Source organism: Branchiostoma lanceolatum, chromosome 3 (genome assembly GCF_035083965.1).
Source record: "Branchiostoma lanceolatum isolate klBraLanc5 chromosome 3, klBraLanc5.hap2, whole genome shotgun sequence".
In the NCBI taxonomy this organism is placed as follows: Eukaryota; Metazoa; Chordata; class Leptocardii; order Amphioxiformes; family Branchiostomatidae; genus Branchiostoma; species Branchiostoma lanceolatum.
The window spans coordinates 21603097-21622324 of NC_089724.1; the positions used below are offsets into that span (position 1 = coordinate 21603097).

At 41.3% G+C, this 19228-nt stretch overlaps 4 protein-coding genes across 7 annotated transcripts in view; 3 read left to right on the forward strand and 1 right to left on the reverse strand.

Moving 5' to 3' along the window:
* Positions 1-105: 105 nt before the first annotated feature.
* On the forward strand, positions 106-4546 carry LOC136431022 (protein O-linked-mannose beta-1,2-N-acetylglucosaminyltransferase 1-like). The gene is made up of 5 exons (XM_066422209.1): positions 106-533; positions 1027-1167; positions 1324-1442; positions 1745-1947; positions 2176-4546. The coding sequence occupies exons 1-5, from the start codon at positions 448-450 to the stop codon at positions 3580-3582; spliced, it is 1956 nt and encodes a 651-aa protein (XP_066278306.1). The 5' UTR covers positions 106-447; the 3' UTR covers positions 3583-4546.
* A 641-nt stretch (positions 4547-5187) lies between these two features.
* On the forward strand, positions 5188-10464 carry LOC136431024 (exosome complex component CSL4-like). The gene is made up of 8 exons (XM_066422211.1): positions 5188-5310; positions 5538-5656; positions 6753-6824; positions 7136-7224; positions 7425-7458; positions 7990-8040; positions 8423-8504; positions 10111-10464. Exons 1-8 carry the CDS (start codon positions 5283-5285, stop codon positions 10209-10211), a joined length of 576 nt encoding a protein of 191 aa, XP_066278308.1. The 5' UTR covers positions 5188-5282; the 3' UTR covers positions 10212-10464.
* Positions 10465-11480: 1016 nt separating this feature from the next.
* Positions 11481-19228, forward strand: part of LOC136431020 (peroxisome proliferator-activated receptor gamma coactivator 1-alpha-like) — a 31528-nt gene continuing 23780 nt past the window's right edge. For 2 of the 4 annotated variants that reach the window (XM_066422207.1, XM_066422206.1), the window contains exon 1: positions 11481-12987. In XM_066422207.1, coding sequence (XP_066278304.1) covers positions 12193-12987 — 795 coding nt within the window. In that variant the 5' untranslated portion in view covers positions 11481-12192. Of the gene's footprint in view, positions 12988-18550; positions 18916-19228 lie in introns of those variants that run through there. The other 2 variants (XM_066422205.1, XM_066422208.1) reach the window with 2 other exon arrangements.
* Positions 15158-18252, reverse strand: LOC136431023 (uncharacterized protein C6orf163 homolog). Its single transcript, XM_066422210.1, has 4 exons — positions 17744-18252; positions 16970-17172; positions 16546-16748; positions 15158-16026 (listed from the first exon to the last, which is right to left on the reverse strand). Exons 1-4 carry the CDS (start codon positions 17853-17855, stop codon positions 15633-15635), a joined length of 912 nt encoding a protein of 303 aa, XP_066278307.1. The 5' UTR covers positions 17856-18252; the 3' UTR covers positions 15158-15632.

Here is a 19228-nt window from a genome sequence, read left to right on the forward strand (position 1 = left end):
CATAAAAATCAACATTTGCACTAATACATGCCTTCTTATCCATCTTTCGATCGTCTTTATGATTAGCACAGTGTGCTCCCTTTTTGTCATAGTGGTCTAGTCCATTCTCAACAGGGTCACTTCCGGTTTGTTGAACGGAGGAATGTGCAGTTGTCAATATTACCCCGAAAATATAGCTCTTTTCTCTCCACGATGGAGCCGTCATTGTTGCCGTGAAATAGCTGATAACTTTGGGATGGGCGGATGTTTGCAGGCCGCATGAAAGAGATCTCTGAACATTATTTCTTTTTCTGTCAAATGTGAACTGAACGGCGCGGCGCCGGTTAGACTGAAGTTCAAACAACGCTCAGCGTGATCGTGATCTTTCTTCACCCCCTCCCTACTTCTGAGACTGACGTCTGAAGGACGATCCTTCCCCCGAGGGTTCTGGTGTATCCTTGAGCAGTGATGGACCAGTGGAAGCCTAACCCGAGAGCAGCGCCGTTCATCCCGAGACAAAGGCCGAAGGGTTTCCGACTGGGCCCGTCGGCGAGGTGAGACTGATCCGTGATCATGATAAGCATGCCTGGATAATTTTTGATGGACGCGAACAAATTCTCTGTAGATGGACAATCTGCCAGCCAGTTGTCAAATTATGAATTAACTGTATTCTTTATCAACGCGACAGCTTATAATGTTCACTTCCCATAGCTAGTCGTTCATGAGTTATTTATAAAGTAAGTAAACATTGACATGGTTAAAATGCCCCAGTCGACTAGTGCAAGCTTGTAGGTTAAATTAAAGGCGACAAAACGTGAAGTCTGACACAAAGGACTGCAGTATACGGAGAGAGGGTCGTCCGGGGTCTGATTTTGTTATTATTACAATATTTGGGTCTTCTGCAATATAACCAAACTACATGTATAACAAATGCAAACATAGAGATAACGGTAAGTGTATTCTATGTTGAATGCCAGACTATGTTCCAGATACAAATGTACCTGAAGTTGAGATTGCATGTACATGTATTTCCATCACCCTTCACAGGTCAGGCCCTCGAGTGTCCACCCGTGTCCTGCAGGCCATCTTAGTGGTCATCCTGCTGGCCACAGTCATCATCAACATCCTCTTCATCCTGGACACCACCAAACGGCTGCGGCAGAAGTCAACACAAGACACCGCCTTTGGGTACGTCTTGTGGTCCTGTAGGAGCACATGTGATAGTACTACTATCGGCATTAGGCCCGTAACAAATTGCACAGTATAGTGAAGAATTAACAAACATTAAAATCAGTATGGGGAATGTATGCGGTGTTCTGATATTTTTTTACGTTTCCTTATCAGAGATGAGGAGGGAGGGTCGGACAACCATCATGCTCCTGGTCAGGACAGTCGCAGGAAGATCGACATCGCTGTGCTGTCCAGCCAGAACAAGGTGTCCGTAGCAGTGGACGGTACCACTGGTGGGTCAAATTTATCCTTACATAACCTTGGGCTGTTCCACTTAAAAGTTGCATGTGGGGTGAAAGTAATCTTGCAAATTTTAGTAAATCCAGTACAAGCAAATTTACATGTAATTACATTTTACAGACGTCTTTGTATTCAAGGTACTGTATTTTTCCTTGTGCCTTTTTTTTGAACAAAATAGCATTAACTGGATTAAGCCAAAGGGTTTTTTTCTTGTTGATGTTATAGCATCTTCATAGCTATTTGTTTCTTGCTTAAGAGATTTGATCTGCTTTAATCGTCTGGCTTGTATTTTCAGTTCTTGAGGATGAAGACAGCGAGAAGGGTCGCGGGATCCACATCCTGGTCCTCCACCAGGCCACGGGCAGCGTCATGGCGCAGCGAGTGTTCGACACGTACTCCGCTCACGAGGACGAGGCCATGGTCCTGTTCCTGAACATGGTGTCAGACGGGAGGATCCTCATCTTCACTATAAAGGACGAGGGAACATTTCAGATGAAGGTAACATCTTTCTCCATCGCTTAATGCCTTTACTTCTCATCCTTTTTGTACTTTGTGTTCGTTTTGCTGAACAAAAATGTCCAAGGCATTTGGCAGATACTTTGGTGATATACAGCTGTGATACATAGCTGTCAATGATTTTCAATGTAAAACAGTTCCTGAAAATTAGGTCAGGCTGGACCCAAATTTTCATTGTGCTCTTTGTTGTCTGAATGTGTTTTGACACAGACTACAGCCAGAAGTCTTCTGAAAACCCTGGGAAGCCAACATGCCGACATCCTGGGCTGGCGCGACATGTGGGGGTTTGTCGTGGTCAAGACTGGGAAGGTGTTTGCGGAGCAGCACAATAAGTCACCTGACCTGTCCACGTGGGCGGAGCCTGTCTACATGGAGACCTCCATTCCCTTGGCTGCCATGGAGGATAGCGACTGTCCGTGGCCCGACACGGACGTGAATCGACGGCGCCGTACATTCTGCAGCAAGATTGAAGGCTACGGGAGCTTGTGTAGCTGCAGCGACCCAGCTCCTATAGAGATGAACCCGGAGCCTCTGCCCAACAACAGAATCGCAGACGTCCCTGTGTCTGTGATAGCCAGCAATAGGCCAAGTTATCTGTACCGCATGCTGCGGTCTCTTCTCTCAGCACATGGTGCTAATCCAAACATGGTGACCGTCTTTGTTGATGGCTTCTTTGAGGAGCCGATGGAAGTTGTGAAGCTGTTCGGTGTGCGAGGGATCCAGCATACACCCATAGGGGTGAAGAATGCACGCATATCACAGCATTACAAGGCAAGCTTAACAGCATCCTTTAACTTGTACCCTAAGGCTGACTATGTTATAGTAGTGGAAGAGGACTTGGATGTTTCTGTAGACTTTTTCAGCTACTTCAGCCAGACGTTACCTCTCCTGGAGGAGGACCCAACAGTGTACTGTGTATCTGCGTGGAACGATCAGGGCTACGAACACTCCTGTGGTGACCCTGCCCTGCTGTACAGAGTGGAAACCATGCCGGGATTAGGCTGGATCCTCAAACGCTCTCTCTACAAGGACGAACTTGAACCAAAATGGCCAACACCAGAAAAACTTTGGGATTGGGACATGTGGATGCGCCTCCCGGAGAACCGGAAAGGACGTGAGTGCATCATTCCGGACATCTCGCGGACATATCACTTTGGCAGCTCGGGCTTGAACATGAACTCTTATTTTCAGGAACTTTACTTTAAGAAGCATCTCATTAACACGGTGCCAAATGTAGAGTTAAAGAACATAGACAGGATGAAAAGTGAACCATATGAAGAAGACGTAAACAAGTTGATCAGCACTGCAGAAGTACTTGACCACAACATGTCCCCCTGTAGAGATAATCTGATCCCCGATGCTACCGAGGGCCAGAGCTATGTCTTATACATACAGATGGCACACGAGTCAGACTTCCAGAACTGGCTGGCTCTAGCCAAGTGCCTGAAAGTCTGGGACCTGGATGCGCGAGGCAACCACAAAGCCATGTGGCGAATGTTCATGAACGGGAACCACTTCTTTGTGGTTGGACATCCAGCTTCTGCGTACTCACAACATAAACCAGATTATATCATACCAGTTACCCTTCCAGTGGAGAAGAAGGACCAGAAACGGTAGCTAATCTGGCACTCTTCCTCTGTCTGTATTCAGTGATGCATATTAGAAACTCTCAGACTCAAGACCACAAATGAATGACTGTTGTGTGGTCAAATAGCACACTATAGAAGAAGTTTGACATCATATCAAGAAACTCACACAGCAGTATGTTCAACATAGATTGTCAAAGATTTATTTTTGAAAAATGAACATGTAGAAAGATATTACCTGACATAGGGAGATTGATTGCTAGTTTTGTATACATATGTATCATGCTTTGTCCTCAATCTGAGGATAGCCACTTAACCTTTTTATATTTGTGTACTGTTGTATTTTGTGTACTTGTATTGTATAGTCAATCAGTTATATACGTACAGGTAAAACGTTTTTTTGTCAAGTTGCAATTTCATTGGTCGTTGTTTAGTTACAATTTTTAAATCAGTATTATATATTTGTCAATTATGATATGTATGCGAGTTTCATTGATCATGTTCTTTTCTATATTGAGTAAAATTAGATTGTCAAGATGATGATTTTGAATAGAAATTAAAGCTGCTAGGTGCCACCCTCCTCAATGTTGGAAATGGAAGAGTGTAGCCTATTTGCATACTGACAGTTACATCATGATGCAGTCCAAGTTAGACATGTTATTCTATAGGGGATGGGGTTTAAAGTCTTGGCTGTGCCTTGACTTTTTTTTTTACAACTGAACATAGGGCTCTTAAGTCAAGGAAGGCATATTTTACCACAATAGTTTTAACAATGTCATTAACCTATTATACTTGTGTATACGACTTCCTTTAAGATTGTTTTTACATGGGCCAATGCCACAATGTGAGTACTTATTGCATTACTGTTTGCAGCAAGAGTTTTAAAACATAGGAAATGAATGTCTTTCTTTACTTTATTTTGTATGTTGTATAGTTTCTTCAGGGTTATTGGTAGTTTGTTAGATTTTACAGTAAAATAAAACCTTCATTGAGAAGTTTGTGGATTTTTTTTTACACATGTAGAGATGGGCCAGGGTTCTTTGCCTTTGGCAGCTGGGAAAAATGGTAGAAATTTGCCAAATAGGGTGAATAATTTGCTACAGGAGTTAGCTGGCCAGAGGACAAGGTTGCATCCCCAGAGGAGCAAATCATTCAATCTCTATTTGGTCAACATTGCCAATTTTTCATTACTCGATCTGTCAGCCCCCAAAGGATTCTGACGGAGACTACCACAGAGGTAGGGTAATCTCAGAGCAGATGTTGGGTGAAATATTTTTGGATGGCTGGGCTTCTCTGACAGAAAACGTTGCAGTACTATCATAGATTTCTAGGTGGCGCTTCAGTACTGACGAGCTGCAGAATTCCAATAAAATATAATTAACAGACATAAGATTTTATAAATAACGGTTAGTACTCAATGACAACGTACAATATTTTTTTCCCGTTACATGAATTACACTAAAATGTCAAACTTGCCCAAATACTTGACAAACATCATTTCTAGTTGATGATTGATATCTGGTTGAATTTTTTACAATTCATATTTTCTTGTACACACTTTCCACAGAATAGTCTAAGCACGGGGATTTGTGTGGAGGATAAGTTTGCTTATGGACACAAAGCTATATGGTGGTCTATGATGTGTGCTTTGAAGCGCTTTTGACCTGTAAAAATATCTGTAGTAATATAACGTATCTGCCAGGAGTCGCTGTTACCATCTTGTCAACAAACATGGCGGCCACCAGGGTGTGCGTGCCAGGTAAGAAAGCTTGCAAGCAAAATCGTATTTTATTAAGTTAGTATGTCACTACTACGCAACATTGCTTGTGTTATTACACGTGACTAAGGGTGTTTGTACTATAGAGAACGTTTTAACTGGACCGACGCTCCTTTTTAATGCATTTTACGGTTGTAACAGTAGTGGATGGAGGGGGGGGGGGGGGGGGGGGGCAAAATAAGTTCCTTACTTGCTTTTCTACTCTTTAGGAGAACGTCTCTTTAGTACGGCTGACTGTGAGGCGGGGCCAGGGACATACGTGCATCATGGTTACATTTACTCCTGTCTAGCTGGCTACATGCACAAGAGAAAGCAAGATGGAAAAGAGGTAAGACGTTGTGACTCCACGCACGTTTTCAGGGAGAGGGGCAGTCCGGAAACTGCCACCCTTTATTTTGATCACCATTGAAAGAAAATAAATATAACGTTACATTTGTATATCATTTTGCTCATTGCCTCCTTTATTAGAGCATATGCGCAGAGCAAGAGTAATGTCCAAGCAGATGTGAGGATCTGGCTCATAATTTCTCAGTAAGGCCACAGCAAGTTAATTTTATGGATGACATCCTCCGCAGACTCCAAAATTAATGAGATAGGGCAAAAAAAAAACAAGGCGGGCCAAAAAAAACAAGATTCCTATATTTTCAAATTTTGAGATCATATGTCTTGTTAAACAAGAATTGAAGCGAGGAAATATGATATCATGACCAACAGGTCTTTTATTCCCGTATTCAACCAATGAGGTTTCATATATAATATAAAACTTCCTTGATTTAATGTAAACATGTCATTGTAGATGTGTATACATCTCAATAGACTAACTACAACAAATGCAGAAAAGAGCTTGTTGTACCATCATTTGAAGCAACTACACTGGGAATTCATATGCGATGAAACACCTTGTGTATACAGCTCAATTAACTAGATCCCCCCCCCCCCCCCCCAATTATTCATATAATGTCCTTGCTAGAACAAATGCAGAAAACATCTTGGTATTATACCATCATGGGCAGGAACTACACTGGGTATTCATATGCAATGAAACACCTACGACATATTTGCCAATTTTTAGCATGTTGACCACCGTCGGAGGGCAATGAAATTTCTTGTTTTTTATTTCGAAATCAGGCGAAAATTAATGAGCGCGCTGATGTCATCCATAAAAAATACTTGCTGTGGCCTAATGGTTGTTTAGCTGAAGGGGAGGTGAACATTCATTGTAAACTAAAAGAATAGTACTAAATGTTCACAGTTGCAAAAGTAGACATAAAACACTGAGAATGATTCTTACATCTGCTTGGAGATGAAGCAGGTCTGAAATGGGACATTGATGGTACCCAGGCAAGCTATAAGCTATATTATATCATTAGATATATAAACATGTTGTGTGATGTTTAATCTTATGACTCTTCCTACACTTCCAGCTGCCAATTATAGAAGTTATAATGCAAAAAGAAGATGCAGTCCCCAGAAAAGACTCTATCGTCACTGCAAAGGTGTGTGAAATTGCAGTTCACTCTTAAGAAGACAGGTGGTGTTATGTGTAACAAACACGTTGGAAAGGTTTGGTATCATGGCAGTATGCACGACAAAAAGGTAAAATAAAAACTTTGAAAATGTGTCCTATGCTATCGCATATAAAAGAAATGCAATGTATGTACAAGATTCGTAACTTTTCATTTAATGTTCCCACTGTGTAAGAAAAGTAGAGAGTTAATAAGAAGGGAATAGTTTTGTTTTTTCTCTCTCGCTGAAAACATGTCCAGTCTTAGTGGTGTAGCTGGTAAGCCTTGTGTTCTCTGTGCAGGTGACCAGTGTAAGTGGGAGGATGTGTAAGTGTGCCATCACCTGTGTGGAGAGGACAACCTTAAGAGAGCCGTTCAGGGGACTCATCAGGTGAGATAGATAGATGTGACAAGACATTAACACTGCACCTTATATACAGTACTTCCAACTAATTGAACCATTGAGACTGGGCATTACCCCTTGAAAGATAGATTTAAAATACTCATTGCACTTTCCATTGCATATCATTGCTGAAACACTTGTTTGATTTCCTTGGATGTTTGTGATCAGTTTGTGATGTTTACCTACAGGAAAGAAGATGTTCGAGCTACAGAAAAAGACAGGGTAAGGGTCATGTGATGTCTATATTACTTTATTACAAGATGTCTTGATGTGTTAGAGTCACTGTAAATCCACGTTTTAGTCATAAGACTGCTCAAAATGTGCCTCAAGTCATCCTACTACATTTTGTACTAATGCATTTGCACATTTTGTTCTTGGAAAAAATGACTTGTTTGAAAAGAAGCCAATGAAATTTCTTTCATCATCAGACCAAAAAATGCAGTGGGCCCATATGCTTTAGAATGTATTCCTTTTTTTAAGTTAAAAACATCACATTCAGTATTTTATAATAGAAATCATACATGTATTTGTTTTTGTAAGAGCCCACCATCTCATGACTGTGCACAAATATGCGTAGCCCAGGGCCATCCTATTTATACCGGGACTCCCATACTTGTGCCCTCAAACTATTCTAAAGGAGTGAGTATAGGCCTAGGAGCCCCAGTCCTAAATAGGATGGCACCCAGGCTACTATATGCTAGCCATTGTAAAAGATGTTTTCATTGGATATTTTTCATATGTTTTTATTTCCAGGTGGAAATGTACAAATGCTTCAGACCAGGAGACATAGTGCTTGCAAGAGTTGTATCCTTCCATGACAAGTGTTATTTCCTATCACCGTTGTTAATAGCTGAATGCATGATCTAAAAGTGCATATTTTTACAGGCAAATTGGCATTACATTGTTTCCTATTGTTTTACTTTGAGAACTTATTTCTCGTTCTCTTCAGAAGACCACTTTATTTCATAATCAGTGCTTAGACGGAGGTCATGGGTCATGAGTGAGTGAGTGAGTGAGTGCTTAGACAATCTACTATTCAAATGTTGCAGTTTGTATTCAAAATTCAGATTCCAAATTCAACTTCAAAATCCAGATTCAAATTTCATAAGTATTTAAGAACTGTGGGGTGATTTGGGGGAAAGTCCAGGTCAGTTTACTGACAGGTTTCCTTGATGTGGAAGGTCAGCTGTCGCTGGGAGATGCTAACTGTTACCTCCTGTCTACAGCTGAGAATGAGCTGGGTGTGGTGCTGGCTCTCAGTGAGGCTGGTGAGTCATCCACTCGTCTTCACAGGCTTGGAACTGTGTATCTTCATTAGGCCACACCAATTTAATTTGTTGCTTCTCTGATTTTTTCAGAAAAAAATCAGAGCGACAGGGCGAAAAAAAAATGTTTTGCAAATAGTCTTGGGTAAAGATAAGGGTTTTCATAGCATAAAGAATAAGAGGATTATTCAAGTTTCAGCTTTGTATGGCTCATTTTATGCAATGCACCCTTTTTCTGATCTAGTACTATAATTTCAGTAACAAAATTACATTTTGCAATGTATATATGGATTGATATTGAGAAATAGTTTTAATAAATGAAAAATTATAACTGATGATCAATGTGACCACACTTTTTGGCGACGCCTCAGGGGCGAGCCAAATTTTTACTATATTGTGTGCAGATTGCAAGAATTCTAGGAATTGTACAGGAATGTGAAAGTCCATGGGACGATAACTCAAGAATGCCTGGATGTATTGTCTTCATATTTTGTAGGTGGATAGGTCTGTGGAAGACCTTGTAATGATTGGATTTTGGGCCCCCTAGCAACTTTCTATGGTACTGCAGGGGAACTTTCACTTTTCAAATCTCGTCTTCTGAACATGCTATAGTCATGATTTTTGAGTGGTGGATAGCTCTTTGTTACAAAAATATGTCCTGTAGATTTGGACCCCCTGACGGCTTTTTTTGGAAGTGCAGGAGCTGATTTTGACTCAAACTTTGAAAGAGAATAATGTAAGAAGGGGATGACGGATCATCATAATTTTTGGTGTGCAGATAGCTTAAGTGGTGATTTACATAATCATATGTAAATTATGCAAATCAATATCTGATTTGCATAATCAATGAGGACAGTTAATAAATCAGCTGCATTCTATTATAGGACTCTCAAACACATGACATATGTAACTGAGAAAAAGATGAATATCGATAGATATCAATTATGCATACTGATACTTAATTTGCATAATTAATGACAAAATACTATAAATCCATAGTGGTAAATGATGGGGATTTCATTTTTGCACCATTTGGAAGTTAAGTAAATGGCCACTATTGGACACAAATCTTGCATAGAGGGCCTCATTTACATAATTTATTAGGAAATGGTACGATATTTTTTTTGTGAAAACAAGATTTTCATACATTGGACAACTTGTGTTATTTTGGTAGAGAAGGTGAGCGACTGATATGATTTATGCGAGGTCCTTATTTGCATGTGGGTTAAAAACGAAAACGATAACAGAGACCACCGTCGCCATGGCAACATCTTTTTATGTTGCCAATCTTGTTAGGTATGTGCAGGCATTTATAATCTATTTTGGTGGCTATCGAGTTTTACAACTGAATAGATAGTAAAATTGGGAGTTAAAATTTGTGAGAAGCAACAAAAAAAATTGCTGCTATCTGTCCATGTTCATGCCTCTGAGTTGCTTTTAAAACTTCAAGCCAAAATACAAACCAATCAGGAATCCTTTGCTTGAAACTCAAATTTAGATCTGCCTTTTTTGTGGTCTTTGAGTTCCCTATATGGTGATACGCAGTAGAGTTGACGTAATGCATGAAGACCTGGAACACTACGAATAAGTCACATGCTGTCTGTTACAGGGGCACAGATGGTGCCTGTAAGCTGGTGTGACATGCAGTGTCCCAAAACAGGCAGCAAAGAGTCCAGGAAGGTGGCCAAGGTGCAGCTTCAGCAGGAATGACGGGCCATTTTTTGTTTCTTAGTTAGTTCGTTTTAACAGTCATACAATTATTTTTAATGGCACTATTACAGTGTGTATAAGTACAGGAGAATGTCCAAACCTTACTTTTGAACAGTGTTTTATGTTTCATTTTGTACAATGCCCTAACCCATGTTTGCTAGCTTTCCTCTACAATCAAAGTGATGATGTCATTTCCATTTGTCCAAATTCACAGTACCCAAATTGACCAAAATAAACAAGATGGTAATGCTTACAGCTGTGAATTGTGGTTTGTTATGTCATTAGTAATTGAATTTGATTACTTAGTTCGTATAATGTCAAGCAGAACACACATTCTAGTTTTATTTGGGTCATCCTTCAATCTAAGAGTTCTAAGTTAAGAATCTTAGTTCTTGTATCCTGGGAACAAAGCCTCAGACGCAGTGCTCTGGACTTGGGCGGGGCACTTTGTTGAGCTGGTCAGAGATGCGTTGAAAGTTGTTATGGAGCTATTACATGATGGAGAGGTCAGTCCCAGTGGACTGTATCTACATGTACTGCCAGGTAACCAGCACAGGTATTGTTTAGTAAATATGTCAAGGATACAGCAACACCCCATTGATGCATGTACCAATGGAATGGGTGAACTCAATATCTACCTTGCCCCTGCAACAATAGAGCACATGCTTACAATTGTCTATCACATTACTGGACCCTACCCAGAATATAGGGGTTCATCTTAATGGGGAAAGAGGGGTGCTGCGCCCTCTTGTTTCAGCCGGGCACCCCCTTGTCGAATTTTAGCTTAATCCCCAGCATACAGCCTTCACTCAGCGATTGATTCTTCCATAAATACATAGAACTCGCTGCCTCGCTTGTGTGTGCTCCCTTTTGTTTTATTTTTTTAGGAAAACCCCTGGAATAAGTTTGTTGTCAGGGTCCAGAATGTAAGATTACAGAAAATCTGCATAACAATTACAAGTTTCAACTAACTTTTCATGTTGCATGCAGTGAATAAATTTTTCATTCCTCTTTTTTTTTTCATGTTTTGCTTACACAACTTAAGCATTGCAACTTAATAGTTTTGTACCCTAATTCCCCATATAGTTGATACAAAGTTGATTTTTGACATACATTGAATAAAGGACTTCTAAGACAAAACAAAGGACAGCTCAAATGTCCTCAAGCCATACATGTATTCAAGGAGGTAAAACCTCCTTGATGTATTATAGTTCATCATTTAATTGATAAAATTTGCAAATCTTTGCATTCAGACAATGAATGTATTAATGGATAATCCCTATCTCTGGTCAGGGCACACTGCTACTGTGGCAACAGTGCCAGCTACCAACATTACTGATAGCTCATGATTACTTATTTCTGTCACTCCCACCAAAGTAAATATGTAAGCCTCTCCCACAACCATTCCAGCAAAAAGGACAGGTTAACTAGACTAGTAGGTCATACTAAGGAGGTTAAACTCATTGGTCATACTCCACATGAGTTAGTCCTTCTTACATGCCCAATCAGGCATGCCACTGTGCTGACGGTCAAAAGTCCAACATCCTTTAGGCCAACATCCATTAGGTCATATGACGTATGTGAGAGACAGTGTCCAACTTGTGTACCCTGGGGCAGACCCTTAGTGGCACTGATCACAGTGTCAACAGGAGTGATCTTTAGACTTTGTACTCGCATTATTTGTGGAAAGTGGGAGGAGCTGTGCCCTGAGGTGTATTTTGCATATGTTGGAAACAGCACGGCACAGATTGGTGAAGACTGACCAGCCAGGGAAGGACAGGACAATAGGTTTCTTGCCAGGACAATGGGCCACTGAACAGGTTAAGATCTCTCTTGTGTTGCTCCATTTGAACAATGAGAGTTGTTATAGGAGAAGCCATGTATGATACAACGGCAGCAATGATCAGGTTATTGTAGAGCAAGAAAGCCTATCTGAGACCCACTGAGTGCAGTGCAAGTTTGCAGGACAGGACTTGATGCCATGGGGTGCAACTGTTCCAGTCTGCAGGGCAGTGGGAACTGCCCTCATTTTCCTGACCAACACAATGGGACATGGCTACCTGTGGATGACAAAGACTCCACAGTTTATTCCAGGAACCAATATGGCCTGTCATCCTCGCAGACTGGCACATTACAGGTGCAGAATGGAACACGGCTGAAAACTCTAACAAGCTTAGTCAAAGGTGGACACAAAAATGTCCGTGCCAGCACGCCGGAGGAACATGTCAGCATTAAAGACATCTTGGTCGCGTCAGACAATGTTACCTCATCAACACCAGACAACCAGCAGCAGTACCACCATCTCAAAAATCTGTTGCGTGGGACAGGACAGCCCTTAGTCAACAACCCACAAAGCTGTAACATACACCATAAAGAAGTGAAGGAATGCAGCACAGAGTCAGACACAAGTGACTCTGACAGTGGGACGACCATAGAAAAGGAATGGTTAGGGAGAAGCCAGGGTGAAAACCTACCGAAAACAACTTTGGAGAACAACCAGGAGAGAATACCAACATGGGACGGGAGTGAATATGTCACCAATGACCACTTTTTCAGTGGAATATCTAACGATCACTGGCCAGGTGAAAAAGAGCCCCAGGCAGCCCAGTGTGCCGTGAATGGGCTTTCATCTCCTGTGACTGTGCATAGTGATGAAAGCACAGGTCTCAGCAGTCCGAGAAGTGATCTCGACTTCTGGCATCTCAGTCAGACGGAGTCAAGTCTGGGGGAGCAGAATGTGTTGAACATGAGCCTGGATGGACTCCTGCGTAAAGTGGTGAGTTTTGGATCAAGCTTTGTTTTTACTTAGTTTTACTTTACTTACATGCAGTACACTGGCAAGCAGAGGTGACAAGTACCTAACATTCAAATCATGGGAAACATCATAATTGACTCTTCAATACTGAGGTAACAATTAAAAGTTTGTTCTGTTGTGTTGAAAAAGTTGTTAATAGTATGTCCTAGGCAGCATTGTTGAAGTTGATAGAAATTAATTGAAAATGCACTTAGAACTGAAGTAAACCTTGATAAAACCAATCTTAGTTGCCATGGTGATTGCATCACAAACATAAGAGAAAGATACTAGTAGCCAGGGACACAGTATTACTTACTTAGAGATCCAAAGTCTCTAACCAGATGTATAGATTCTAGCTTCAGCTTATTTTTGTGTGTGGCTTTTTGCATCACTTTTTCTCTCAAGTGGTGCATTCATCTCAAAGCAGCATTTTTTTACTGTTTCCTAACAACTATGGTAGTAATGCACAATTTGGCTTCTCTCAACTGGTGTGTGTGGTTCTAAAGTCCAATTTAAGACATATTGAACTTGCAAAGTTCAAAATGATAATTCATGAAATTCTTTCCTGACAGAAAGTGTCAAATCACCATACTGTGATCATTATAATTGATTGTGATTTGTCACTATGGTACATAGTGCAGGCTATTTGAATTTTAAAAGATTTTCAACACTGGCATGTCATTGACCTAAAGGTCGGCACTTACCTGCCAATGCAATCATTTAGATACTGTAGTTATGTATTACCATTGGTTGACCTAGAGGTTACTTTAACGTCACCCTCTGTTGCTGGCCAGACAAGTGAACAGATTTGCTGCCATTGATACATAGTGCAGGTTATTCAAATTTTTAAAGATTTTCAACACTTGTCAAATCATTGACCTAGATGTCAGCGCTAACCTGCCAATGCAATCATTTAGATACAGTATATATTATGCAGGCTGTATTATGTAATACCATTGGTTGACCTAGAGGTGAACACCTTCCTCTGTTGCTGGCCAGACAAGCGAAGTTGTTGGCTTGCTGCCATTGCTGAGTCACGCCACAGGTGATCTGTGGTACCTGCCAGAGTCGCCTGATCGGTGATAAGCTTTATAACCTGCTGTAAAGCACCACAATGGTCAATCTCAACCTAAGTAGTTCAAAGGCCATGTGAAATATGAACTCAAATGACCTGCAGGATCACAGTCATCCAACAGTACTGTTTGTTTGTCTGTTACAGCCGCTGTTTGCCTGTTACTTCAGCAGTAAAAGATTGATTTTTTTCTCACCAGCAAAATCTGACATCCTAGTTAGTTTATGCAGCTGAGGCTCCTAACTAAACTGTTGGTAGGAGCCCTAACATATATCATCTATGGTACTTGAATATCATCTAGAATGGCACCCAGGCTACTTAGATATGACCCACCCACACCTAAAACGATGAGCTTTTTACTATTTTTAGCACAATCTGTGAAAAATGCGTTAGGTAATTTTGCTTCAGTACATGTGTTATTTCAAAACTATCTGGACCCTCTGGGATCAAAAGTAACCATCTTACATAATTCACAACCTCACCAACTGTGGAAGCAATGGGGCCTGAAGGGAGTAACTTTGTTCTCTCAACTGGTTAAGTTTTGCGGTTTGAATTTCAAATGTTAACAGAAAGTTGTGATAGAATTATAGAAAAGTTCCAATTTCAACAGTGTGAAAGATATGAATTTATTTGCCCCATCCTTATATTAAGATGCAATGGTTTGGAGTAAAAGACTACTTATACCATTGCTAGAGGGAGCTTTTATCATATCGACAAGTCTTTATACTAGTAGTATGGCCATGGTCCTGCAGAGCACATGGATACTGGAGTGAACACAACATGTTTTCAGCAACACTGAATATTTCAACCCAAAAATACAATGGCTAGAAATTCATCAAGCTAGTTATATGTAAGTAGCTTATATAGATGTCTATGTAACCTCCTTTTTATATGAGGATGTTTGCTCTCTTTGCATACTTCATTCATAAATTTTGGTATGACTGGTTGTATTTGATGCTTTTTCCATATTTTGTGCCATTTTATTACCTTGATTCAATCTTCAACTCATTCATTTTTCTTCTTTGTATGGGAGCATTAGGATGGCACCCAGGCTAATTCAAAGTGAGTCTGCCAAGTAAATCATGATCATAAAAAATATCTTTATTCTGTGCTGTACATCATAATCAGTTAAATATTGTAATTACAACGATCTAGAGAGTTTGGGAGTGGTCATCAACTGCATGACTGGCTACTTGTGACTTGTAGGCAGTCAGGGGTCAGTAAAGTTGTTCTGTAGGTTAGCAGTGGCTGATAAACACACCCAGCAGTTTGCACATGTAATCTCTTTGGCAAATAGGAATTTGAACAGTGGAGCAGAGTCCAAGATTTTAAAAAGGTGCCACGGAGTCAACTAAGATAAAAACATAGCTGACCAACGATTGTAGCATTTTCAGTCACACTTTCCAAGAAACTTTAACATAGCAATCCTCTTGTTCCTTGATTAGTTTAATCCCTCAGTCCTTTTCACATTGTTGGTTTGAAGGCAAATAAACCATTGGACGGAATGACATGGCATCCAGTACAGGATACACTTAATTTCTACAGAGAGGCATTCTCAGTATCTTTGATTTATCCCCGCCAGTAAGAAGTCCGCTTGCCCCTCCTGGAAGCCGGAACATCTCTCTGCAAACCTGGTGAACTCTTGTCGCATCTCCAGGAGGTCTCCCTCCAGCTTGGTCTTCAGAGATGTCACGTCGTCCAGCTGTTTTGTGGTCTGCCTGAGCTCCGCATCCCGCGACATAAGTACTTTCCGCATCTGTGCCAGCTCGTGGTCGTGTTCGGCCTGTAAGCTGGCGAGGTGGCGAGCATGTTTCTTCTCCTCCTCCTCCCGCGTTTTCGCGATGGCAGCGGCCAGGTCCTTCTGGAACTGGTCGTGTTGGTTGGACAAAGCCTTCTTTTTGTCTTCATCTGCTGCCTTTGCTGTCTCAACAGCCTCTTCTGCTTTCATTCTGAAACAGTAACAATTTATTGGTTTAATCTTGAATAGATGTCTTTATTACGGGTATAAGCTACTGAATGTTATCAGCTGTGACACCATCTGTGTCAAACACTGTGTAATGCTATTGCCAGGATATCCTACAAAAGACAGCCATGCACATTTTTAGAGAAGAGGCATAAAGTACAGATGAAAAGAAGTGATATGTGTTTTATAAACCTCCCTGCTACCTAACCCTATGGCTATACTCAAACAGTACCAATGTGGTGCCAAAAGGCCTCAGCAGAAGGTTGATAAGAGTTAAACCCTGTTACTCATTGGGCAGACTTGGGCAGAATCAGATCCCTTGCTGTTCTGGGCTGGTGTCCAACAGGGGCTTTTCAGTCTTGCAGGCTAATGAAATAATGTGACATGTTTTGCCAATATACATCTACATTTTTTTTCATGCCAATGACAAGTTTTTTGTCAAACATATGATTTCTGTACTGGTTAATACACTGTCAGTAGATGGCATAACTCTTCACACACTTACTGAGCGACTCTGTCTGCCTGTGCAGCTGCCGCTCCACGTTCCTCCTCTTGAGCAGCCTTGACTGCTGCGACCTTCTGTACTGCAAACTCCTCCTGGGCCTTCCTCAGACTGTTGTGTAACTTTTCCTCCGCCTCCTGTCGTTCTTTCTTCAGCTGCTGCAGCATCCTTTTGTTCATCTCCCCTTCTACCTTCAGTCCTTCCTCCTGAAATACAGTCCGCAATGATAGCTATGTGTCATACTTCTGTATGTTACATTGTATGGAAATTGAATTGTAGAAAGGAAATACTTTTGAAGTACAAATGGAGTACCCATGGAGTACCTGAGGGTTTCTTCAGTTTCCAAACAATTTTCTGTTTACTTGGGATTCATAAGTGTAATCAAAACATTGTTAACATTTGACACTTATAAGTCATGACTACCCACCTTGAGTTCTTTCTCGTACTGTTTCCTGATGTTTTTAATCTCGCGCTCCTTCTCAGCCTGTGCATGCTGCAGTGCTGCCTCCACGGCCTGCTCTTTGACTTTCTCTGCCTCCTCCCACACTTGAGCTTCTGCTGCCTGTACTGCAAGGTCTCTCTGCTGCTCAGCTGTCAGTTGTACTTTTGAATGCAGTTGGTGACCAATATCTGAAATAAAGACAAATATTGTTTATAGATCCAAAGTTCTAACTCAGTTTTTTATCTAAGTACATGTAAGTTATTAGATTTGAGTTTCTTGAACTGTCCGCAACTTTGATTAAAGGTTTTTTTTTCAAGTTTCCCACTTCCCTTGAAAACATAGGGTTTCTTCAGTATCGATGGACTATACTCAGGTGGTTCACATGCCTCCTTGGCTACACTTCAACGCATAGTCAAGTAGGTTATAAGCTCCAGTTGTGTAAGCATATAGCATTCCATTGAAGAAATCGAAGACAGTTGTCTTACAGTAATGGGCACTTGCGCCTCAAAGCTTCAAAATGTCGCACTTTATGGTTATTCCTTTAGGTAAATATATTTATACAGTACTGTATAAGTGCCCTGCATTGGGTAGGAATTACCAAAATTATGTAATCTACATGAGTGAGACGTTCATGCGAAGTAAACATTCTGCGCCAAACACTGAGTATGATAGTGATAGTCCCCTTGGGAGGGAGACTGTTCATTTCGACTCCTTTGCGAAGAGCACAACAGAACATATTAAACGCCGGATTTGTCGTACCTAGAATGCTGTGATGGGTGAATCCTTGCGTCAAGGCAGGTTTCGTCTCCTCGTACCTCCGGGGCAAACCCGTGTACCTTGGCTCCAACGAGGCCTTGTCAATAGCTGCCATTTCCCGCCTAGCTTGATAATATTTCTGATGACCGCTAAGATTGTCTTTGTCCAAACTTTGAGGTTGGTTTCAGCCTTCGTGTTATACTCCTTTCTTGCAGATCTTGTACCCGAATTCGCTCGATTTAGTACCTCCAAAGCACCTCTTTAGTCCCGTTGCTAATCAGGGCATGCACCTGTTTCAAACTTTGTATCAACTTCCTTTCCCTTTCACGCAGTACTTGGGTCCAATTTCGTCTTCCGCCGACAGGTAACAAAAAATAGTTCTAGGCATAAACATTCTCATGCATTGTTCATTAGCCTTTCGAATGGGTAAAATTTTGGTCGTTTTTTGATTTTTATTTTTCTCGTTCATCACTTGAAAGTTTTTACAAGGTATACAAATAAGTAACTGCAAATCTACCGGCGCGGATAGCTTTCGACATTGTTTATGTGATGTACCCACCGGTTGGCATGGTTGCAGAGAATCTTTTTAGTGGGAGGAAAGAAAGATCATCTCCATTTTGAAATGGTGTAGATTTACTTAATGTTGTGAAAAATATCAGCTAGCTTTCCCCTTTTTTCACCAAGTCCATCTATTTTGTTGTAAACTGGCTGAAAGTTGTAGTGAAGGAGCTTCAAAAGAAGACAAGAGCATGGAGTTTTACACTTGTCCATGGTTTATCAGAATCCTTCTATTCCTCCCTTCGGTATGAAGTTGACCAAATCACGCCGAGTCGCGCGAGGTTTGGCGTGGATACGTGTTACATGTCACCAGTCGGCTGCAGATGCCTTTCGGGTTCGTACTACTTTTGGAGCCTAGCGTCAGGTCGCCAAAATAGCCACTAATAGTGGACCTGGATAAAATTGTCTCACCGTTTATGACCCTTCTTTACATCTCGGTGCACCTAAGGGGTTTCGTGACTGCGTGGCGTACACCCTTTGGGTAAAACGCGGCGGAAAAACTTGGACTTTGTGTCACCAGGATGGCCACAGAGAACCTGGGGCCGGCTGACAACGATTTGGGTTTCGCACTGCCGTGTTTAACTGAGGAAGACATCGACATTTCCGAACAAATTCAGGTATTATTTTGGTTTGTCTACCTTACGTTACGGAGCATGAGTTAATTCTGACGTGGCATTCCGTAGTAAGCGGGCCAGGGTAGCTGAAAAGTCCGGACATGCCAGTGCCTGGGCGCGTGGTGGGCTGAGACCGGCGCACGTGCTTGTTTTCGTCATCACCCTCTCATGACGTGGGAACACATTTGGCATATCATTTCCTTCGAGTTTAACTGTCCCAAGACAGTTGTCATCTCACGTGGGACTTCCTTGATATTACTCACTGTATATCTCACCAGCTGCTGTTGCATCTGTGTGGTACAACGCCGGATTCTTG